At 42.8% G+C, this 24,674-nt stretch overlaps 4 protein-coding genes across 8 annotated transcripts in view; 2 read left to right on the top strand and 2 right to left on the bottom strand.

Moving 5' to 3' along the window:
- The window catches only part of Cwo (transcription factor cwo), a 377,930-nt gene extending 368,014 nt beyond the window's left edge, over nt 1–9,916 (top strand). For 2 of the 4 annotated variants that reach the window (XM_076898233.1, XM_076898232.1), the window contains 3 exons: nt 7,383–7,566; nt 7,723–7,959; nt 8,133–9,916. In XM_076898233.1, coding sequence (XP_076754348.1) covers nt 7,383–7,566; nt 7,723–7,959; nt 8,133–8,710 — 999 coding nt within the window. In that variant the 3' untranslated portion in view covers nt 8,711–9,916. Of the gene's footprint in view, nt 1–6,584; nt 6,898–7,382; nt 7,567–7,722; nt 7,960–8,132 lie in introns of those variants that run through there. The other 2 variants (XM_076898236.1, XM_076898234.1) reach the window with 2 other exon arrangements.
- A 1,101-nt stretch (nt 9,917–11,017) lies between these two features.
- On the bottom strand, nt 11,018–17,109 carry Ef-1a-f1 (translation elongation factor eEF-1 alpha chain). Of its 2 annotated transcripts, none has more exons than XM_076898229.1 (4): nt 16,953–17,109; nt 12,861–13,700; nt 12,228–12,721; nt 11,018–11,450 (listed from the first exon to the last, which is right to left on the bottom strand). In XM_076898229.1, the coding sequence occupies exons 2-4, from the start codon at nt 13,681–13,683 to the stop codon at nt 11,382–11,384; spliced, it is 1,386 nt and encodes a 461-aa protein (XP_076754344.1). In that variant the 5' UTR covers nt 13,684–13,700; nt 16,953–17,109; the 3' UTR covers nt 11,018–11,381. The 2 variants fall into 2 exon arrangements, with proteins under 2 accessions (XP_076754344.1, XP_076754345.1); XM_076898230.1 differs by lacking the exon at nt 16,953–17,109 and adding an exon at nt 16,469–16,713.
- Nucleotides 17,110–20,115: 3,006 nt separating this feature from the next.
- On the top strand, nt 20,116–20,775 carry LOC143425685 (uncharacterized). Its single transcript, XM_076898686.1, has 3 exons — nt 20,116–20,269; nt 20,357–20,608; nt 20,716–20,775. The coding sequence occupies exons 1-3, from the start codon at nt 20,216–20,218 to the stop codon at nt 20,773–20,775; spliced, it is 366 nt and encodes a 121-aa protein (XP_076754801.1). The 5' UTR covers nt 20,116–20,215.
- A 1,094-nt stretch (nt 20,776–21,869) lies between these two features.
- On the bottom strand, nt 21,870–24,363 carry LOC143425445 (juvenile hormone esterase-like). Its single transcript, XM_076898227.1, has 7 exons — nt 24,121–24,363; nt 23,891–24,029; nt 23,416–23,752; nt 22,971–23,333; nt 22,710–22,879; nt 22,302–22,618; nt 21,870–22,184 (listed from the first exon to the last, which is right to left on the bottom strand). The coding sequence occupies exons 1-7, from the start codon at nt 24,306–24,308 to the stop codon at nt 22,004–22,006; spliced, it is 1,695 nt and encodes a 564-aa protein (XP_076754342.1). The 5' UTR covers nt 24,309–24,363; the 3' UTR covers nt 21,870–22,003.
- Between the last annotated feature and the right edge of the window lie 311 nt (nt 24,364–24,674).

Consider the following 24,674-nt stretch of genomic DNA (forward strand, 5'->3'; position numbering starts at 1 on the left):
GTACAAGAGTCAGACAGGAGGCTCGCTTGGATCGGGCGTTCGCTACTCCGCTCCAATCTAAATCGAGTTCCGCTTTGCTCGAGACATTTTAACCGAAACTGCAGTGATATTTGTGTTAAACGCGAGGACGATATTTCGAAGGATTCGTGTTGACATACTGGCAGGTAAATGTTTGCCAACGGGTATAGGTATCTATTTTTGATCGACGCCAGGTTTTTTAAGCGTCCTGCGCCGTTTTTTCCACGGCGAAGAAAAAGGTTTGAAGTTTGCCACAACTTTTTATACCGTCTGGAGTATCGAATTCCTTCGTGCGTACGCAATCGGGATGCAACGGTATTAATTCTTAGCTACTAATTTAATTTTCATGCTTTCGAGGCGACAGTTTATTTAAACAATAAGAAAAAACTGAACGCGCGAGTTATAATTCCGTTCGTATAAATTAAATCTTATACAGCTCGACTTGAATAGAAGCGAAACGCGCGACGAAATGCGAGAAACGGGTTTTCGAGGAGATCGGCAGAGTTGTTTCGCGAGAAGAAATTCTTGAAAGCATATTAGTTTTTGGAGCAATGAATTATGGAGAAGCGTTCGAGGGAGAACTATGATTCATTTGGTACAGTCATCAACAGTTAAGGCCTTCTGAAGTCGAACACACACCACACCTACCGTTCTCCGTCTTTTCCATAAACGATTAGCACTCTCTTATTGGCTCCTCCGTTTCGTCGCCTGATTTGCACGTGACAAACGAGATTATTCGAGTCACGCACCGCTCGCAGCTTTCTGGGACTCTGTACCTGCAGTACATGCAGTTTGCCGGTGAATATCCAAAGAGGCTCGTTTGTAATGCCCCGCGACGCGTTACTCATCGCGTTTGCTCTTGTTAGAAGTCGTGCGGTTGGATTGAAAAAACACGATCCATCGCTCGTGAAACCGCTCGTCGGATAATCGCTCGACGTTAGACACCGTGAAAAAACGTTCACGAAAGCGTGATTATCGGTGACCCAGATAATGTTCACAATGGCGTAGAAACGATACGCACCAACTTATTCATGCGATGGAAGAGCAGAGACCTCCCTCGCGTCGACGAAGGTATAGCCGTGACGGAATTACCAACGACTTTACAAGGCTTACGTGTTTCGTACGAGAAATAGCCGAAGCTTCGAGTTTTACTTGCAATTTAAAACGATTGCCACGGGAAATTCCTATTTAATCGGAAACGAGATCGAGTTAAAAATAAAAAGTTGACGAGCGCTGTTGCATTCCATTTATATTATTGTAATTCCTTCGAATTGATCTTCGAGTGCGATGATGAAGGTATCGTTTCCCAATTTCTTCGCTTTTCTTCATTGCTAGCTCGATATTGACCCTGGTCAATTTTAGGTTTCACATTTATGATTTATTTCTACTGAAAGCGAAGCGCGGAGCAGCGGCTGGTATTATTTCTAAAAATAGGGTAACGGCGATTGAATAAAACGATCGCGTATATGCAGAGTGCGTCGGCCGACGGTTATAGATCACATAATAGACCGTGCCAACTGAGAACATAAGCGTGATTACCGCAGTGTAACCTTACGTATCGTGTAATTCCATAGTTTCGCGCTGGATATAGCCGGTCGAATTGAAGGGTCGTGGTATTGTATCGGAATAGAACGGCGGACGAATTATTTCTTAGCTGGAGCGAACGCGATCCCCGTGTGATTCAACTTACACGTAGAGATACGCATTATCTCCTCTCTTCATTTGACGCTTGCACGTGTCGCACGTTGCATGTCGCTGATTCGCCTCGCACGTGATGCCATCTAGTTCGCGATTAGTTGAATTCTGCATGTTACTTAAGTAGCACTGCCAATTCTGGAAATAATCGTCTAACGCGGAGGTTCTTAAACTGGGTGCACTTAATAATATTTCATTTTTATCACACGTCATTCAAACATAAAGGAAGTCAGGAAAAATTCATCCAAACAATTTCATTCGTCGCATTAAAGACTTCTTTTCCTAAGTCAAACTGTTTTAAGGATAACTGTGTTGTGAGATTTTCAGCTCAACAAGGGCGCTTGTTTAACGTTTTCGCTTATCAACACTTGTCCAAGTTATAGTCTTTTGTAAGAGGTTTTCAATTTATTGTCATCAAAATTGACTCAAATATCGCTGTAATCGTTTCGCTATCGTTATGTACAAGACAGTAAAGACTGCACGAGTGCCGAAACAATAACTCGAATGACATTTATCGCTCATTATACAATTTTAATTTTGCGCGAGTAGATAGGTCGCTAAATAGTCGTCGAAGAGCAGCGCTTCTGGATATGTCTGGATGTGTAATAGCTCATTGTGATTTTCTCCAGTCGTATTTCAGAAAAGCTCCGCGCAGGGCTTACAGAAGCACTAAAACCAGGTTTATGTGCTTGCAGTGATCTTACGTTTAATGCTTTGCTCGGTGATCCTCGGAGTATAAATTTCGAACACCTCCTCTATTGCCGCCTTTGCATTTATTTTAATTTTCAAACGACCAAGCACCGCGACGTTTACCGCCGTTCCAATGCATCGCGTGAATTGATGATTCACTGTTCATTAATAGACAGCAGTTGCTCGGTACGTAGATGGATACTTTGTTGATCGTTTGAGGCGCGTATCTGCCGCTGAATCACGCCCGCGAAACGTCACTTCCCATCTTTTTTTCCGCGTACAGTGCCCCCTACATCGGCCCCCGTCCAGATATGAAAGGGGGAATCCGTTTTCTCTTGTCACGTGTTTCGTTGGCGTTTTATTACCAGCGAACACGGAGCGTCACGAGGGCTTGACGTAGACGTAACAATTGTTATGAGCTTTCTGCGAATGGGACGCAAGTGCGCCGTTATGGGATATCATCTTGGACTTCGCGCGGTGCCATTAACAACGTCGATAACGGAGCTTCCTCGATAGCCGATCGGAGGTTAATCGCATTGTGGACCGGTGCGATGCAGATTCGATTCTGGAAAATAATACTGACCAGCTTGGACTTTAATACAACCTTATCTATACCGTAAAGTCTACTAAATCAAGTTTATCTGCGTATATTGAGCCTATTTATACCGCAATGATTTTTCGTTTGCGAACGTATACTTGGAGCGTATACATTGTTATTAATATTTGTATCGAGCAGAGAACGCAGGCTACGCTTGGGTCGAATCAAACCACGAGGTACGAATCGTGCGATGCACAATCAGGGTAGTTTGGTTCATTGGAAGATCGCTGCTATCTAATCGCGCGTCATAGTTCCGCTTATTTATCTGTATAATTCGACGCTAATTAAGAGCCACGAAATTTCCGTATTCACGGAGGAGAATTGTGATACGTGTCCGTGACAGAAATAATTCGTGGCCGGTTGCGTCAGGGTTGCTAAAAACAGCACGTGTTCATTCACAAGGCATTGTTCGTAATCAACGTCGGTCACATGTTTGTTCCCATAAACGTACCTTTTGCAGTCAACGTGATCATTCGTCAAGTAGGGACATCGGGCGCAGACGGTATTTTAGAATTGGGCGGCTTGTGCGAAACGGGACACCTGGTCGCATCGAAGATGGCGAGCGAATCAAACTTGCAGCGTATACTTGAGGTATTACAGTCTGACGATAAAATTGAATTTTTCTTGAACAGACAAACTATTCATACGCGTTACTCGTATTCTTTACGTTCGTCACACTACCCTCGCTTAAGTTCGAATATATGGACGATACAGATAACAGCTACTAAGAAATGAAAACAAATCTTTTTTATTAAAAAAAAAACTAGAACGTTTCCTGGAAATTTCATGCTAATCAGAATTTTTTTAGCTGGTCTACGTAAAATTAAATTCGAGCATATGCCTCTTACTCGTGACGTAAATGAACTTGGAGATAAAGTATGTATTATAATGATATCCACATACTCATTTCTTTTTTTATCGATATTTCATTACTTGGAGCACTTTTATACAGAAATTTCGTGAAAATTATGTACGATGACGTTCGTTCGATTAAAACAAAAATATATTGTGCAAGTCTCGTACGTTTCATCGATACAAAACGTATAGGACGTACTAAGATCTCTAAAAATTGTACACCTATTCAGCCAACCACATACTTATTCTTCAGTAGCTCGATGCGTAGTTCTTGTTTTACAGCCAAGGCTTCTAATATTTTCTACGACGCAACGTAAGGTCTTAATGGGAAGCAGACTTTCCTGGTACTAGTAACGTGAAAAACATGTTTCGCAATAGTTTCTTAAAATCAATGACACGTGCCTACTTGTTTTCTCCTTTCCATCTGTTTAACATTCGAACAACACTCGTGCCTTAAGAGCCATGTTTTTTCTTCCGTTCTCTCTAATCAATTTTCGATTACAATTCTCTCCAAATGTTTTAATTAAATTCGATGACATACAATAAACGATATTCTAAAACACTTCGTTGGATACTCGTATTTCTGCTAGTATTCCCGTTTAACGAAATGAAATTTCAGTGAACGTCGAGTTGACCGTACTCACCTGCGTCTGCCGGACTCTTATGACCTATTCTACTTGCCCCATCTATCGCACGCAGAACCGTGGGTAGTAGGGAGAGACTCGCACTGAATTCGTATTATATGAACTTTAGAAAGGTCAACAGTATCGTTGTAAAAATAGAAAACAAATGAAAAAAAAAAATTATTTTTGAAAAGCGAAAATGATAGGAACAAGTAGTACGTACGCAAACTGTACCATCGAGCATCGAACGAGTGACACATCCAACGGCGAACTATCGACGTTAGCTCGCAGCGTGCTTCTATGCACGTCCGAAACGGTCATCGATCAGGAGATAAAGTGCACAACCGAATCGATCTTTCGTTGTAGGATATTATAAACATAAATGCAGACACGTTGCGCGATATTAACAGTTTTTGTTTGTTATTTCCGTGGCGAGGCTGCTAGATCCGGTGCTGCCCGGTTTATCGCGTGAAAAACAGCAAGGGGTCAAGCGTTCGCGGAGCGATAAACCCTGGTCGCAACAGGGATTACCATGTCAGCCGCAAAGTCCCCTCGGTCCGGTTACATCTGGATTGCTGATAACTCGACCCCGTTAATGCGGTTCGCGAGCGATTTTTCGCGATCCGACTTGCTTTCCCGGTTCGCTGTTTTGCCCGCGTCTCGTCGAACAAGTAGAATCTTCGAAGTCGGGGGTCAACGAGCAGTTCTTGATTACAGTTCGCTGTACCGAGGCACTCGACGACGTGACAACGTTCCTTACCCAGTTTCCACTTGTTGCACATCCTTGTATCGCAGCCGTCAGCAGCCTTTTTGTTTCGCCACTGATACAACATAAAAATTGTATAACTGCGATCCTCGAATTTGCGAAACTAAGTCGCAATTGGACGTCTTTTCGTTTCAAGTTGCATGCAATTTGAATGCTTCTCTTTTTAATCCGTATGGTTTATTTTCAATTGTACATTATTCGACGCCATATTCCATTTCTGCAAGGATTCGTGAGAGCTTACGAGTTTGTACTGTTAAATCACTATGACGTAATTCGGGTGGTTCGCGATGGAGAAAGGGGTAAATACGTTTAGAAGGCGTAACTTGGTCATTTTTGTCGCAACATCCCGTATTGTATCGAATGATCTAACAAGATGCAATAGGGTTGCAACGAACAACCCTCTGCCACAACGCTTGCGCGTCATCCCCACCGCCAATGGGGTTTCCCTTGGATCCAACCGTGCAGTGACACAGTGCGTCAGAGTACTCAGGAATTGTAACCGATTAAGAGACTGATTGTGTTATTAAATAGAAGAATCTCTCTCTAAGATAGTGATTGCTGAGGTCCGGGGAGGGTTATCGGGATTTCCAGTTTTGGCCAGGCGTAGAGAAAGGCTGCGCATCGTCCAGCATATTGTATCGCGTCACGTGCATGGCTAACCGCGGTCGGTTCGAATATCTGGTTCAAGGCGGTAGGGTGCGTGCTCTTCGGCAGAAAAAAAAAAGAAACATGCACTCCGTTGCATGATTCGCGAATTGTCGATTTTTTTCCCGCGTTAGCGATTACGACGCCTCGCTCGAGAACATGCGCATCGCGAGTTACAGGGTGGCGGAAAAGTGCCGGGGAAGAGACCTCTTGGGCAGGCTTCCTCGCACGAAACGTGTTTCCTCACGTGTTGGGCGTTGTGCATCGCGTTTCCAACACGTGATAGAGTCGGCGTCATCGTCGAGCGACATCTCCCTCCTCGTTAAAGAAACGTAAGCGCCGCCGGCCGTGGGTCGCAGTCGTAGTCGTGCCATATCGGAGCACGCACAACGTATCATTGGTGTCGGTGTTTTTGCGACATCGTACGAAATCTGTTTGTTCTCTGTCGTACAATCTTTTACTATATCTACAGTATCACCGGTTCTATTTTTGGAAGATTATTCAAAGCATCACCGTGTTCCGTTCGCGATTTTCAACATGCACGCTTTTGTATTGAACGTATCGCTATTCGCTACTCCACTATAGACACTGACCGTGAAATAGGACATTTCTTTTTTGGAGTGCATATAAATTTCGAATGGTGACGTCGTCGAAAGGGAACAATATAGCAAACGATTCAAGGAAACGTTTGAACGGTGTTACCACTGGCGTGAATATTCTCGGACCTAAAATATAGTTTCGTCGGGGTTTTTATTGGGCCGCCGCGAGATTCTGTTTTATTAAGGTACGATTCGAAGGAGTTGTTCAGATAGTGACATTTAGAAGAGGAAGAAGTGTACTTTTCGTGTCACCCTCGCTTCGTTTCGCGCGTTTCTACTTTTTGGTGCACGATGGTGACGCATAGCATGGACAACATTTTGAACATGCAGTACTACCCGACGAACAGCCACATCGATGCGGTTGCGCACTCGCCCCCACTGAGGAAGAGGCGATGTTTGAATAAAGAGGTGACTCTTTTTTTTCCTGTTTGGTGGATTCGATGTTCGTGCGTCATTTCTCTCATCGAAGTTTTCCCGAATTGAATTATCGCGCAGTTTTGGCTTAATCTTTTTTCTTTCCGAGGAGAAACTCGACCTTCTCGCGGTCGGAACGGTCGTGTCATTTCGTTTCGCAACGAGAGAAAGCTTTCGATCTATCAAATGTTTTAATGCGCGGTTAAACGTCGGTAAACATTTGGAGACGGTGGATGATAGATAAAAAGTGCGAAGCTTGTGTTACGAAGGTGTAAAACGATGACTAATGAACGTACAGTGGTACAGTCGGAACTGTGATTTACAGAAGACAGTTTACTTTGTATAATACGGAAATTTTTCAAACGCAAATTTAACATCACCCGCTAATAAGACGTTAAAATGTTTAATGGGACGATAATATACTAATAATCAACCATTAGCGATCACGCGTAAACAATTAAAACGTTTCTCTGTTGCAGCAAGATCCAATGTCTCATAGGATCATTGAGAAACGGAGAAGAGATCGTATGAACAATTGCCTGGCCGATTTGAGCAGACTCATCCCAGCTGAGTACTTGAAGAAAGGCCGAGGAAGAGTAGAGAAGACCGAGATCATTGAAATGGCTATTCGCCACATGAAGCATCTGCAAGGTCTTCGACAAGGTACCGATCCGATCAAAGCATAAAACACTTGGATACATCGGTGCATACAAAGATTTGAAAATTACACCTATGTATGGCAAAAGTATAGCGGATGTATGCCGCTAGCATATGTTTCATTCGTGAATTGATTTGTACAATTTCCTGTGCGTTTTTCAGAATCGAAACACCCAGCCGTGACAACGATGCACACGCACCCTGAGGACAGCGTGGACAGCGTCTCCCACTCGACTGTAGCGTCCACTGCTGCCGAACACTACAGGCTGGGTTTCCAAGAGTGCCTCAGCGAGACCATGCACTTCCTCGTCGAGGTGGAGGGTTTCTTCGCCAGGGACTCTTTATGTGTTCAGTTGATCAATCATTTGCAGCAACATTGCGAGAAGATTCTAGCTACCAGTAAGTAGAAGTTATCAAGAGCCGACGATAGATAAAGCTGATTATTTCTCTTCTAAGGAAGTGTTTGAAACAGTGAAAGTAGTTGTATAACATTGATACGCTAGGAGATAGGAGATGCACGCTATGCGCGTCGCGGTGTTATTCCTGCGTCATTTCGTAATGTACGCTTACAGGCGACAGGTTAGGCTTTCCTCACCCCGAGATGCCGACGACAAACGGCGTCGCGAACGGCACCAGCTACGCTCACACCAACATTCCTACGATATGTCAGCCGGCCAGTCATTCGGATCACGGTTCCAGCTCAGGCGTGAGCTCTTTCGGCGATCCTGAGCGTCCATTGCGTCCAACGATTATCCCACCACCGGCGATCGCCAGCGACGACAGCAACCACAGCAACCATTCGCACAGCACCCCGTCGACCACCACCTGCAAGCCTTCCAACTACAAGTTCAAGAGCTCCATCAAGCAAAGGTTCTCCGCGGAGAGGATAAAATCCAGCCCACCACCGGCCATCACCTCGGAGAAACCATCCTCGTCTCACGGCGTACCTATTTTCGCTCTGCACGACGGTGGCGCTTTCTACGTACCACTGACCGTCGAAGCATCCCTGTTGAGGCCACACCTGACCTGCATCTCGGACACAGGCCCTGACACGGTTCTGCATCCTGTCACGATATCGGTCAACTTCAATCAGTCGAGTCCGCCAGCGTGGTCGCACCATCACAGCCCCACGCATCAGCAACAGACATAAAATGGCGCGGAGTCGTACCTGAATGTGACTCGATGTCCTGTCTCGCTCGTTCCAATAGTGTGTGCGCCTTGGACTCGTGCATTATAGATTCACACACATATTAGGAAGATGGCGTTACACACGCACGGACACTGTCCCTTGGCGGGCGAGAATGCAGGGCGACGATACAGATCCCGAGACGAACACGATCGATACGAAGTTTCGTAGCTGGTAACCGATCGATTCTTCTTGGAAGGAACGATTCGTTTGTTCGTCGCACGATGAACGCAATATCATTTTCTTTCTGGTTCTTTAGCTGTTTAATTATCCGAGGAACACTGGTGTTTAACGTGTTCAGCGTTTTGCGAAGAGCGGAGGTGTCGAGGATGGTTTTTCTTCTTTCTTTTGTATATTTACCGAGGCTGTGGGTTGTCTTAGCATTTACGAGGTTCGAGAGGATGAGCGACAATAGAGATGTCGCAGGTAGAGATAGAGTATTAGGGCTTTCAAGCCCCTTGGGTTGCTTTAGCTTCGGTGTGTATTCTTTTTCTTTTTCTTCGTCGATATCGTCGCAGTCGAATCCCGTTCCTCCTTTATTTCCCTCCTCCCTCGTCTATTTTTTTCTTACACCTTTTCTTCGACCTTTATTTCATTATACGTTCGTCTTGTTCTGTGCTTCGTATTTTTCTCCATTCTTCGGCTGGACAAATGTGTTGTCGTGAGGTGGACAAAAGAGGTTGCAACAGTATCGAGCTCCAAGCTATGTCAATCAGCGTAATTAGTATTAAAATTTATTGGTGTATCTATGTTCGTGAAGCAATCGACCTACTTCCGCGTGAGAACGTCGGCTCCTACGCCCGCAACATGTTCGAACAGCCGGCGAAATTTAGTTTTTCGAAGCTTAAGGTAGCCGACAGAAGTGCCTACATGTTTTCATTTACGAATTCCAAGTTACGTGATCGTCCTGTATGTACGAAGAATGTGGTTTATTTTTCTCCCCCTTTTATCTCCCTTTTTTTTGCGGATAATTCTGTGTCACGTTCGATCGTATAGAAGATCGCGTCTGCTCGACGCCCTGACAAACGGGCCTCAGCAATTAAAGACTGACCAAGACCTGCATTACACTAAATTCTTGTAAGATCATTGCATTAAATATATATTTGTACATACCACGTTTAGTTGTAACATTAACGAAGAATTTATGCGGAATAAATTATATTTACCATAGCGGTCTTTCGACGTTTCGATTTCTTTTTCCACGATTTCCTTATTTCATAAGTCTATTACCAGCATCTATATTATCATCATACCAAGACAAGAGAATTTATTACTAAGAAGAAGTATCCACTGATATTTTTCAATTTTTCAATCAATAAATCAAAGATCAAGGCAGCGAGAGTCCCGTATAACTCCTTTAGAATACTCACAAGGATCTGGTCAGATTATTTTGGGAAAAGGAAAGGAATCATTCAACTGATCTACTCTATCCTTTAGTCTGGTGTTGACATTCGAGTTAAAATCGAGAGAACTGTTAATATGCGATTACTTCGCGGAGAACATTTGAAGTTTTAGGAGGGTGTAAGAAACGGACGCAATTAAAATTTTTTTTTTTTATTACATCAACATAATACTGGCTAAGGGTCAAAACAATTGTAGAACGCGTCTATTAGGGGTACCGAGATTAACACAGGCAACTCGCAAGTGAAACTCGCTCTCGTTCATCGGGTATGCAGCGGTTCCTCGAACGGGAGTAAGTTTACTCGGAGTCGCGGAAAGGGGTGGGAGCACAGTCTAATGTTCCCTAACTAGAGTTAAATACATTTCTTATACAAGTAATAAAATTATTCGCAGCGAGGCAACCAAGTCTTCGAACAAATCAGCCTTCGATGAATCCTTCGAAAAGAAATCGATTAAAAAGTCGGGGATGCGAGGCAGCAGCCGGGCTGGGTCGTTGTGTGTCCAATATGAATCTCGTGGTATCGAGTTCTCCATCTGGGATTCGAGCTTCGCGTTTGATCACGATGTACGTGTATACGTGTATATATGCGTGCCTGGGCGTGTACGTGTCTATGTGTGTGGGCTGCACGATGTCTTCTCTTCTCGTTTCTCCCGCAAACTCACCGTGGAAGAGTGTACCAGTTGGATCGCGTGATGAATCTGTGGAGTCGTGGTCCAGCCGCTGCCTCGTGTTTCGTTTCTTGCGCAATTAAGCTGTGATCACGCTACATCATCCCGTCCGGTAATGTGGTGTATGTGTGTGTATGTGTAATGGTTGTTGTTATATTTAATTGAAAAACCTAACTACATAGAGTTCAAGGGAACCGAGTATTGTTTTGTTCATTTTTTTTTGCCTTTTTTCCTTTTTAAATGTTTTTGTTTACCTGTAATTGGACACATATTCGTCAATATAAAGAATTAAGTAAAAACGTAAAGAATCCACCTAGCATATGTGGGGCGTGCGCGGGGTGTGGGTGAACTGAATGTGCAGGTTCGGATAGATGCGCGGATTCAATACTACCGGATAATGTAACGGGGGTAAGCACAACATCTTTTCACTTTTGGTATTATTATTATTAGTCGAGTATGAGTTGAATGGAGCAGCCGCGGCGTACTGCATCCTAGCGGAGGATCCCGTCGCGGGGACGCTCGTGGGGCACCAGCCGGACTGCGAGCTTCCGAGGAAGCTTGATGGTTACTTTTTCTTCTGGGCCTTCTCGGCGGCCTTTGTGACCTTGCCCTGGGTATCTTTAAAGGTGACACTCTGTGGACCAATCAACGATTTAATATTAGTCTCGTCTGGAGCTGAACGAAGCTTAAAACCGACGTACGGCATTCACTGAAACATTAAGGGTATAAGAGAGAAATTCGATTGCAGATATTTTATGGCTCGCATCGTTCAGATTACTCGAAGGTATCATCGATTAATAAGCCTCGAGCTGAAGAAGCACATACGCGTGTCCAATTAAAGTACACGTTCCAGCTACACTTTATCGCGATTGACTTCGCGTTATCAGTTATTTACCAAGCGTTTCATACTATCACGCGAGAGGGTTAACGTCACCTCGTATATTTTTATAATCTAAAAGAATGTTCCACGAAATTGTGCAATATCTGCGAAAAAGTTCTCGTCTGTTCTTTTCCTACTCGCACGAGTTGCACAGCTATTTCTCCGCTGCAGCGACACCTTTCCTTGAGGTCCAAAAATACATAAGGACAATGTAGGAGGAAATTATTCGCAATGTTGGCGAAATATCAGAATTGTTCCGAGCATGTGCGCGGCGAATGATTTATAACAGAAAACGCTAAACATATTCTCCGACTTGATCGAAATAATCGTTACCTCTCCCCTCATCAATATACATATATATACAGTTCTTTAATTAAGAAACCGTTTCTGCTGAAACTCTCGATTAAAACAAACACTCTTCGAATTAACTAGAATCGCTGAAATTGAATAGCGTATGTAAAATACTCATAGAAACACGCACAAACGAACGTTCATTGTTATCGATATAATGTTGTCGTTATGAAATCGTACCTTAATTACGCCCACGGCGACGGTCTGACGCATGTCGCGAACGGCGAAGCGACCCAGCGGCGGGAACTCCTGGAAAGCCTCGACGCACATCGGCTTAGTGGGCTGCAGCATCACGATCGCAGCGTCCCCGCTCTTGATGCTCTTCGGGTTCTCCTCGGTGGTCTTACCGGTACGACGGTCGCACTTCTCCTTGATCTCCGCGAACTTGCACGCGATATGAGCGGTGTGGCAATCGAGCACCGGCGTGTACCCGTTGTTGATCTGGCCAGGATGATTCAGAACGATCACCTGCGCGGTGAAGTCGGCCGCCCCTCGCGGTGGCTGGTTCTTTGAGTCGCCCGCCACGTAGCCACGCCTCAGCTCCTTCACCGAGATGTTCTTCACGTTGAACCCGACGTTGTCGCCAGGCAACGCTTCCGTCAACGCCTCGTGGTGCATCTCGACCGACTTCACTTCAGTGGTGAGCGCTGCCGGGGCGAAAGTCACCAGCATACCTGTGAAATTAGGGGAACGGTTTGACACGTTTCGTTCAATTCACTCGTCTTACTCGAAATTGGTAAGCTCTCTTAGTGGAACTTGAAATTCAAGCGTACATAAAATAGTTCGGTAAATGATAAAAGTTGCGAGTCGTACCTGGCTTCAAAATACCGGTCTCCACGCGTCCAACCGGTACGGTACCGATACCACCGATCTTGTAGACGTCCTGAAGCGGCAGACGAAGCGCCTTGTCAGTGGGTCTGGACGGCGGTAGGATAGCGTCGAGCGCTTCGATCAAGGTCTTGCCGTCAGCGTTACCGTCCTTACGCTCCACTTTCCATCCCTTGTACCAGGGTGTCTTAGGCGACGGCTCCAACATGTTGTCGCCGTGCCAGCCAGAGATCGGGACGAACGCGACCGACGCGGTGTTGTAGCCGATCTTCTTGATGTACGACGACACCTCTTTCTTGATCTCCTCGAAACGGGCCTCCGAGTAGGGCGGGTCGGTCATGTCCATCTTGTTCACGCCTACGATCAGCTGCTTGACGCCGAGCGTGAACGCGAGCAGGGCGTGCTCGCGCGTCTGTCCGTTCTTCGAGATGCCCGCCTCGAATTCACCTATACCAGCGGCGACGATTAACACGGCACAGTCCGCCTGACTCGTCCCAGTGATCATGTTCTTGATAAAATCACGATGCCCAGGCGCGTCGATGATGGTCACGTAGTACTTGGCGGTCTCGAACTTCCACAACGCGATATCGATCGTGATACCGCGCTCGCGTTCGGCCTTCAGCTTGTCCAACACCCAGGCGTACTTGAACGAGCCCTTGCCCATCTCCTGCGCCTCCTTCTCGAACTTCTCGATCGTACGCTTGTCGATGCCGCCGCATTTGTAGATCAGATGACCGGTCGTGGTCGACTTACCCGAGTCGACGTGCCCGATCACCACTATGTTTATATGGATCTTCTCCTTACCCATGTCGACGCTCTAGTTACCTACAAGATTGACCAGCCACCGTGAATGCTCGGCTTTGGTATCGATTTCTGGGAGGGGGTTCGCTACTCGCGGTTCGCTTCACGTTTACGGGGAGACTGCCTCTGTGTTCTCCGCGATATCGGTTTGGGAACGCACCTTCATATCGGCACGATTATTATTCGAATTTTTCTTTTTTTTGGAACTTCTCTTGCTATGAGCGTTAAGGGAATGCATTCTGTTGATTTTATCCCAATCGCGAAGTATTCCACATGCTCGTTAAAATGAGATAAGTACGAATAATTTTGTTGCAAAGATTATTATGATGTAACATTTTTGTATCGCGCATCTGTACACGAATGCAACGTGGTCGTTTTAAAGTTAAACTTCGCGTCGCGGATTTAGTTTCTTACCTGTGAATACAACTTTACTGTTACGGTATAAATAAGCTCGGCTATCGTTGACCGTAGATGGTTTCCAGACATATACGTACCGATCAATAAAGTTTATTTTTATTCGAGCTAGGTTTCATTAAAATTAAACTTACTAAAAGACAAGTATTTTTACGGCAAATCGACATTTATTCTTGAAACAATTTTCACGACGATTCATACTTCTATTGAATATTTCTATGAATATAATTGATATTTTTAAACGATTATTTTTAGTTCACACAGAGAGAGCCTCCTTTGCGTTTTACATTAAACAAATACCCCAACGAGAGACAAATGAATAATGACAAGCAGGAAATCGTTCAATTCATCGTATAAATTCGTATTGTACGTAATTGAAATTTGTTTCCGACTATTTATAAATAATTAAGTATGCACATCATTAATGATCGACTGGAATTTGATATCGCGAACAAACATTCGTAGTCAGAACTCACAGCGGATCCACAAAGGGAGACTAATTCGTGACCATTCGAATCGATTGCCACGGCTGATCATACGCGTGCTTATACTACTGGCACGTCAGACATTCGCCCGGTCCTCGTTTTATTGGTTCATTAAGATTCTGAGCGTAGCAATGATACCTACGTACGTTTGCTTCGTTTTTGACTCGTTACAGATTACGATGATGTCTAATTTTAAAAATAGAGATAATATATATTGTTTAAAATAAATAAAAACATTTCACAGATCGAGAGTTTAGAAAATTTAGCAGAGAAAAGATGAGAGTTGTTTGTAACGTTTGTAGAATACGTTACGTATCGCGATATTTAATTAAATCTGTTTTATTATTTAAAAAATATGGGTTCAAATTGTAAGGGAAAATATTTTCGTCCGCTATGATCAGAGATCTGCATCGTGAAAGGAGGCGCTCAGATATCATATCGTTATATAACAAACGTTTCCTGACACATTTAGGTGTATGCATCACAGCAGTGACAAGTGGAGCTGTATCGATTGCTCGAATTCCACGAATCATCTTCCTTCCTGGAATTATTGCGTTCAATGGTTGGTTCAAATTGCTCCCGAGCTTGTTAACAACAGGTATAAATGATAAGTCGCACGCTTTGCAAAACACACTGCAGCTATCTGCATGTCGATAGACAGAAGAAAAAGAAAAAGGTGTGAAAGATTTTCCTCGATCAAGAAATCATTATAATAATGCTTCCTTTTTTCACCATACAGAATTTCACAAGACGTTGCAAACTGACTAACAACGCCTCGAGAACACACCCCCTGCGCTGCAACTACAACTTTCTAATCACCAAAACACGCAGGAAGGTGTTGAAAAAAGGAAAAGCTACAAATTTGTACGATTTCATTGAAAATCAACACCGTAAAAAGAAAAAGCAGCACTCTTATACAAAAATCTGCATATTGACCACGACGTCGCAAACGTTATTGGACATCGCGAATCGTTAACGAAACGCATTGAGTTTCGCAAACTGATCGATCGTCTGGCGTAACACTTTTTTCACCAGGGGTAAGTACTCGATCCCGACGGACGTTTTAAGTTTATTACTTTCGATATTGGATTACGGGCCGATTTATCGCGGATTACCATTATCGAACTTACATCACACCGGATCTAGCTCGTAATTCCTCGACGGACGGGGGTTCGTTGCACGTTATCGACTATCGAGGGGTACAATTAATATTTACGTGTCAACGGTGACTAGCTGGCGAACTGCGAAGGGTATTGATTCGACGAAAGGGCCCCATGCGGGCCACATCGAAAATACCATCGTCGCGAGTGTGCGCGCTTATTCGCTCGAGCCCTAAGAGGAAAAAAAAAGACCGAAGAGGACGGCTCTCAGCGGCGATAAGGATCGTCTCCGTGAAATTTCACCGAACAAAATCTCCCGTTTACGGGCCAAACCAGCTATTCGATCGACATCGTACTCGTCCTATCGATTTTTAGAAAACTTTCTATTTCCATCGTCGCGTTCCTGGTCCACTCGAACGTCTCGTGGAATCGCGTTAACGCGGCGCGCACGTTCGATAGCGTGCAACGATTCGCGTACGCCGGCCTCTTCTAATAATAGTCAGAGCGACCGAGCGAAGCAGCCATTTCGCGATCAGCAATTTCAAGCTCGCGATTCGGACGCGTCGCCTTATGCACCGTTTCTGAAACGCGCGATCTCGATTGGGAAATATTCACCGTTCTCTCGATCCGTGCAGTCGATCGTCCGAACAGAAGTGGCCGTCGAGCACGTATCCGCGAAACGACTCGCGTAACTTGCGCCGATATGACGCAACTGCCGTTACGGGGGTTAAAGAGGTTAAACCACGAAGACACCGCCGGTCCAGCCAGCGGTAACGTTCCTCTCGCTACTTACCTAGTTGTCCGCGGATCCGCGCGCAGCTCAATTGCTCACAGGCAGATTGCTCACGGCTCGGGTCACGTTACGCAAACTTTAATTACGAGGAGGCAACTACGTCGCACAACGAGAGCTCGCCCTCGACCGCTCGCGTAATGGCCGCGTTAACCGACTAGCAGCGCACTTCGCGGCTGGTCCACGGTCCAGGCCTACTACTACTACGCGCGATCGACGTTCCTTTTTTCGCCGACAGTTTAGCCAACCATCGGGTCCGCCGGTCGGTCGACCAGCCAACGGTTCGCGTTACGTCCGACTGTGCGGTACGCGAGCGTGCACAGGGCGAATTTGCACCGGGTCGAATCAATATGTCGGCCAAGGCGGCCGGCTCCGTACGACTTCCGCGTAGCTCGCGGTGGTTACACCCGTGTCCGTGCGCGACTGTACTCTCTCTACTAACGCCGGATCGCCACGAGACCAGGACTATCGTTGACGGTTTACTCACCGGTATCGACGTGGATGGAGAGGCTGGAATATCCGCGTGGTTATCGCACGTATTTCCGTGGTCGCTTCTCTAGCCACTAGGACGGGAACACGGTGACAGAGAGAGCAGCGGAGAAAGAAAGAGAGAACGCGATAGCGGTGAGCGAGCAGGGGTGAAATCGCAGTGTCATCTGCTGGCGTAGCCTCCGGCCGAGGGTGAAGGGCGCATGTGCCATCGGCGTGGATGTCGGTGATACGCGGCTCTGATTGGCCGCAGCGAACCCGAGTGCCGTCTATTTTCCACCGGGACCAACGACAGGCGGTCTTGACCGATGATGCATCCGCGCGAGTAGATTGCGAAAACCTCGGTCGGTGCAATCTGGCCGGGTTAGCTCGAGCGGATGCTCGCGGCCTCTCGCGAGCGTCGTTCATTTTTACCGGCTTGCTGAACGCTTGCACCGCGACGACGATCGTTCGCCGACGCTCGTTCACCCCCCCTCTGCGTCGCGACGCGACGGTAGGTACGTGTATATATCAGAGCGGCTCTTTTGACATGCCGAGATTCGCGAGTGTTCGTTCCCTTTTGGTGGAATTATTTCTCGGCTTTTCATTCCAAATTGGGGTGCGTACGGAACTTGGAATTACAGAATTCGAGGGATGATACGATTCTTGAACGTTTCGATTACTGGCTAGTAAAGGTACCTTTGTGTTAATCATCGATTTTATTGAAACTTGGTACAGTACAGAATCGTAGTACAGAGAAGTTGAAAATATTAGACATGTATTTTTGTTTTTTATTGGCAATGCTTCATATTTAAGGGATGAAATCGATCTTGAAAGTTTGGGGGCATTAAGGAGTCGTTAGGGTGTTTCATATGGAAGTAGAGTACTGATCGACATGAAGTCAATTAAAAAGTAAAACACATATATGAAAAGTAAAAATATACTATAAAATTAATAAATAGGAAAAACAGGAAAAAAATAAAGCTCTTCATAAGTTTAACGATGATACAGTGGCTACATGCTTCCAGTAGATTACTTATATAATTGCAAGAATTGTAAGGGGTAGTTAAATTGCATGTCGAAGACTGCTCTATCCTTTATAACAGAATACATGAAAAATCAGACATGTAAATTACGTTATTTAATATAAGGAACATTTTACAAGTGGATAAAATTATTTCACCGTGAAAAGAAGAAAACTGTGTTTTGAAGGGATAATTCACCTCTTCGCCTTGGTTATTAGAGAAAAGTAAAAATACGTAAACTTCATTGTGTTATGACCTTTAATTGAGATTTCGTTTCATTAAAATTGGTTACTAATTTGTTCTGTAACATTTAAAACATGTAAGACCATTCGCCCTTTTAGGGGCGGTTTTACCCTTTCACAACTAGCGCGCGTGGGAAGTCTAATATGTAAATTTCATTAAGTAACGTAACAACGATTCCTCAATACCGCAGACTCTAAGGATAGATTTCACCTACTAAATTTCACTCGTTTGCCGATAAAAAAAATTCCTATCTACTATTTTCAACTTACTCTACAAGTGTACTAAGTCTTAATAAAATCGGTGAGTAACATAAAGGTAGATATACTTGTGGGACTTCGGAGTATCGGGAGCTACAGATCTTGCAAAAATTTAGTTATATATATCTTACGGATTGTAAAATAAAAAATATCAAGGCACAAAAAACACGAAAGGCAACATAAATAACAAATAAAAAATTTATGTATTGAGATATTGATACATTATGCACAATGGGATAAACATGATAATTATATTTTACACGCGCACAGGACTGATATAAAAGATATATATACTCGCTATATACCGTATATACCGTATATATACTCGCTATATGTAACACATGAACTCGCTATATATCGTATATATTACATATGTAATTACATATATACTAATCCTCGCTCCTGATTGGCCAGGTCACTCATCCGGAACGTGCACCCAACCGTGACCGTCGGTATATATACCCCAAATTTTTCACTAAGCCATCATTCGTGCTCTTGAATCAGTACAGTTAACATGGAGCTCTTCAGGACTATGCTTCGCGCCGTTGGACTGCTGGAACCATCGAAGGTAGATTTCATCTCTGAACTACCGCCGGAGGTCTCCGAGTTGATACTGTGCAAGTTGGACCCTGAGTCCTTGCTGTGTGCTGCGCAAGTTTCACGGAAGTGGCTGAACGCCTGCAGGTCTACGAGGACATTAAGGCGGTCAGCAAGGGACTATCGGCAACATACAAGGAGACGCATGAGGGAAGAGATTCTTGGACCAATTTCACCAGTGGTGGAAATCAGAGTGGCTAGAAAGGTACGTAACGTGGGGATGGTACGCAAGAGTGTTCCGGTTCCTTCAGTTCCCAGATTTGAGGCTGCAGTTATCTTTGGAAGATCGCATGGACCAAGAGTTCGACCGATATCGAATCGAATTAGGGTAAGGCCTTATTCTAACGTAAGACCAAATAGATGTATGAGAGTGTAATTAGTATAATAATAGATATCCTTTTGACTTGCTCTCATTTACAAGTATTTAATGTAGTAGTATTAGATGTAAAATATTTATTAGTATACTTGGCCAAGTATTAGTGGTAGATTAATTATTAATTAGAAGTAATTAAGTAGACTAAATTAATTTAAGGTAGTAACTTAATTCAAGAAAAATGACAGTGATTTTATTTCTCTTGAATTAAAGCTAATTCCTTTTTTAGTTTACTTTTTCAGTCATCATCTTGTATATTTAGCGAAGCATTAGTAATAGATTTGCATAAACTGTAATAATACAAGCAATTCTATTATTATAGTTTATGCATGCATTAATGTAATTACCGGTTAGTTTTCTTTTTATAGTAATTTTTCTATCTTATTTTTAACTGAGATTAATTCCCTTTTTAATTAACTTTTTAGTTTTCACTTAGTTATCTTGTTTAATCAGTTAGTAATCTCTTTAGTTTTGTATTGTTACGTATATTCATATAGAATGCTTTAAGCTAATTAAAACTGTCGTTAATTTACCAGAAACTGTATATAATGCTGCAACTAATAATAATAGTACGTTCCCATCGTAATTTGTCTTGGAGATAAAAACATACAGCTTATCTCAGAAGAAATTACAAGTACATGAAATGCATATACAATACTGATGTATTAATCTTGGATTCTGATTGGTCGAACCGTTGAGCCGGAACGTGCATCGACCGTGAAGGGTGTATATAAACTCCAATTTTCTGGATGAAGACCACTAAGACCTTTCCTTTGGCAAACGCAACATGGAGTTGTTCCGGTCCTTCCTACGCGTTTTGGGGTTGCTCCAGCCCACCAAGGTGGATTTCATTTCTGAACTGCCGCCAGAATTGTCTCAACTGATTTTACGCAAGTTGGACCCTGAGTCTCTGTTGTGTGCCGCACAGGTTTCACGGAAGTGGGCTCAACTCTGCAAATCGGATCGTTGTTTGAGGAGAACTGCAAAGCGTTACATCCGGGAGAAAAAGAGGAAGATCAGAGCGGAGTTCATGGGGCTGAGTCCCGTGAACGAGAGAAGGGGTGGTGTCGCAAGGGTGAGAACGTCTCAGCACATTTCTTACTCCGCGGTTAGAATAAATGCGCCTATTATTCTAAGAAGACATGGCGAGTTTCAGATTCCGTCGAAGCAGAGGGTGAGAGTGAGTATAGATCGGAATTCGAGAAGCGTTGGATCTCTTAGAGTTTAGCGAATTGTATTTTTTAAGATAATTCTTTATTATTGTGATACTATAATAATTTATATTAGGTTATGAATATGTTTGCAATGACTGATATTATTAAGGTATTAGATAAGGATTTCCAATAATAATTTCCTGGTAATTATTTATAATAATCGAATTATTATAAATAATTGTATCAATGATAATATAAATAAACATGATTGAGCATTCCGCACACTGAGAGTAAAACTAAGGTAGGACGCTAGTAATATTTGCGGAATGTTTATTACTTGTCACTTTCTTACTTATACTATATACCTGCACAGAGTTTAGTCATAAGGTTGTATTATGCGTATACGTAAGCTTATAAGAATATTTTTTATTAGATGTAATAAAGTCAATACGGAGTTTATGCTGTGGTATTTACCTGTTACGGATGGCACACACCAAATTGGGAACAACAGACTTTTTCAACTAACGGTACCGTAAGTAAAGACCTTTCCGGCATACCTGAACTTGACGCATCATCGACCGTAACGAATGGGGACGCTGACGTCACGAGACGCTCTTAATAATTTCTGGACCTTACTCATTGATGGTTTGAACAAGACGATATTTTCAATTCCACAAAATTTGAAAAACCAGCGTAAATATAAAAACTTGTAAAATTAAGTCAACCCGTTGGACATCGGTTAAAGAGTTTCAGTAAACGTTCAATTATTTTTAGTTAATTGTTCAGTCGTTTATTCACCAGTCTAAATATCCTAGAATGACTTCAACAGAAATAACAAGAAATTCATTTACATTATAATTCAATGTATTGTCATCAATCATTCCATTGATGGAAATTTTTCAACAGCCGAAAAGTGTACTATATACAACTTAAGTCTAGTGCGTAGTCCTTAGCATGATATCGTTTTGGTGAAACTGGCCTCTCGAAAACGTTACCAAGTACCCAAGTTCACCAACGAGGAGGTGACTACGAAGGGAACCTACAATCCTACAACCCTATTCCTATCCACCCTCCATTACATACAACTTCAACACAGAAGGTATCGAAGTTTCACTTTACTTGAATTTAAAATCGAAATCCATAGTGTATTATCTAAAATCTATTAGGTGGTAGACTTATCAAGGCTAATGATGGAACGATTTTTTAATGTAATAATAAACAGTAATATATATAAGACGTTTGTACTTTGCATAGGATGTACAAATATATCATTCTTCTACGGTAAATTTTATTCGCAATAGAATATTTCACATTTAATGTATACGATAAAACATTATTACTTATAGATTATTTTTGTATTAGTCATTTATAAATCATACATTTTATACGAAATGCTGGAATGAATTTCTAGCATCTCTTTATTATGCAAAGTTATATCGTGGCACATTTTTTATCCAGAATTGTAAACGTTCCCATTGTGACTCTTTCGATATATTGTATTGCACCGTCGACGGGTCAAATTCATTTCCAATTCGGAGGAACGAATTTTTCGAAAATGGTATCCATTTGCCGTCATGTCCTAAACGGGGCGATGAAGGTTTCCTAATATAAGAAATGTTGTTTGCATTAATTTTACGCATTATTAGATTGTCATACAGATTAAAAAGGAAATTTTGCACTTATACTAATCGTTAAATAAATAAACATTACTATCCATACCCGTCAGTAACGAAGGTAAAGATTAAGTCGCCTAGGAGACCAATAATTTCGTAATCATTTTTAGTACGTTCTATGTTGTACTGTGGACCAATTGTTTTCGATGTACGTGGGAAAATATAAAATAAATCATCCCCAAGGGAAACAATATCATCCCCTAGTACTTCATTTAAAGGAATGGCGTAACTCAGAGCCCCGCGATAGTTAAACGAGGTGATATATATAGGAGCCTTGTTCTCTTTTTGCAAATATTCTATGAACTGTTGTTGCGGATACAAAAAGAATAAATCGTTTACGAAAAGCATATATCTGTACAAATCCTGAAATTAAAAAGGAGCATCAGAAACGAACTTCTCTCTTCTCGACATTATACCGATTAATGATACCGCAAGGTAATAAAAGATTTCTTACTGGATTCTTGCCATCTGGTACTGTTAAAGTCAAGTAGTAGTAATATATCTTTTTTGTCAATTCAGTTATATTTTTCCCTCTCAACGGTTCGTACAATTGGAGCATACTTCCTATTCCATACATATGATTATTTTTAAGTTTCTCGAATAACTTTTGATTCCTGTAGAATGCTGAAAGAAACAGTTCGATATAATGATAAAAGTTGATCAAACTATAAATTAATAACTCTTCTCTTGAAACATTAAACGTCTACGGTCTTACCTAATGCAGCCGCAGCACCCATTTCTTTAACGATCCCTGCTATGAGCGGACAAATCTTCAACTTATTCTTCCGTATTAAATTAGCTGGAGTGTCCGTCAAAATGGCGTCTTTCCCTGACGGCTCTACAGTGGGACGCCATTCGGTACTTAGAGCCCTCTCAATTTCATTAAATACGTCCGTAACTTTGACCAGCTTCGAAGCATCGATGCCTCGCAGACACTCGATCGTCGATTTCGAATCAGAAGTAGAACAACCGAATTTTTCCGCGACTTCCTTTGCTTTGTCATAGTAAGATGTGTCACTGGTGTACGCGTGCGGATTGACAGCGCCTCCAGAGTGCGTAGCGTAACGCTTAAATAAATCTGTGTAGTCGATAATGGCCATCGTTTAGCTTGATCAATTTATCAAACGTTATATATCGAAATAATAAAACCATGTACATACGTTTGGCCCTGTCCGAGAGTGCGAGCAATCCGACACTGTCAGCGCCAGCACCCTGGCCATAAAGGGTAACTTCCTTTGGGTCACCTCCAAAGTTATGAATATTTTCCTGCACCCATTCAAGGACCAGCACTTGGTCCTTCAGAGCATAATTTCCAGGTGCTGCGCTATTCCCGGAACTGAGGAATCCAAAAATTCCTAATCGATAATTGAACGTAACTAGAACCATTTTCTTATCGAGCATGAATTCTGGACCAGCGGTAACGATGCTTGCGTTGCCTCTTAAGTATGCACCACCAACTATGAACACCACAACGGGTAACGGGGATTTGGGATTCAACTGAAATGTAAATAATTAATGAAAATTTACAGTTGAATTAAAGAGATGTTGCATGCAAAGTTTTTCAAATGTCCACGACTTTTACGATACGAAAATTGTTATTTAAAGAGATTGATGCGTATAAGTTTGCAGTTGTACCTCTGGCGTGTAAACGTTAAGGTATAAACAATCCTCACTTCCTCTTACGTCTCCATCTTGGAGTTGTATGCATTCATTACCGTCTTTTTTAGCCTCGAGAGTGCCATGCCATTTGTTTTTGGGAACTGGACTTTTGAATCTGCAAATTATTTGCAACACTTGAATTTTACGTACGAGACTTATTTCATTGCTATTACACTGTCTGATGGGAAAGACATTTAGTTACAAACCTCAGGTTTTTGATTGGAGGTTCCGCATATGGTATTCCACTAAATCCATAGAATTTTTTACCTGAACTCGATGTCATTTGCTTACCACTCACAGTACCCTGCTTGGTTTTGGTTACATAGCCAGCGGAGCAATATTCCCAACATATTGCCACAGCAAACAGAAATAGAAGGTATTGGGTAAATTTCATGGTATCGTAGTAATGTAAAGATAAGTTTACGTGTCAACAAGCATTTCCGTGTATCGACGTATTGCGAATGTAACGTTTCTTGCAGGCCTTACAGCTTTATATTGGACGTTTACCACGTATATAGCAACATCTAATCATAGAATATATCAGACCAACTTTTATGGAAATGTTACCTGCGCCACAGAGTCAATTTCGATAATGTTGGCAATTAGTAGCCATTTTTCAAAATATTGAAACACTGATCTCGTTACGTATCTGTTCTTATACATTATGTCATTATTTCACGTTGAAACGATATTCATAGAGTGACTGATGTCTTTAAGTACGCGATAACCGTTCATTTGTAGACTAACAACTTTCTTAATA

This window comes from Xylocopa sonorina, chromosome 7 (assembly GCF_050948175.1).
Source record: "Xylocopa sonorina isolate GNS202 chromosome 7, iyXylSono1_principal, whole genome shotgun sequence".
NCBI lineage: Eukaryota > Metazoa > Arthropoda > Insecta > Hymenoptera > Apidae > Xylocopa > Xylocopa sonorina.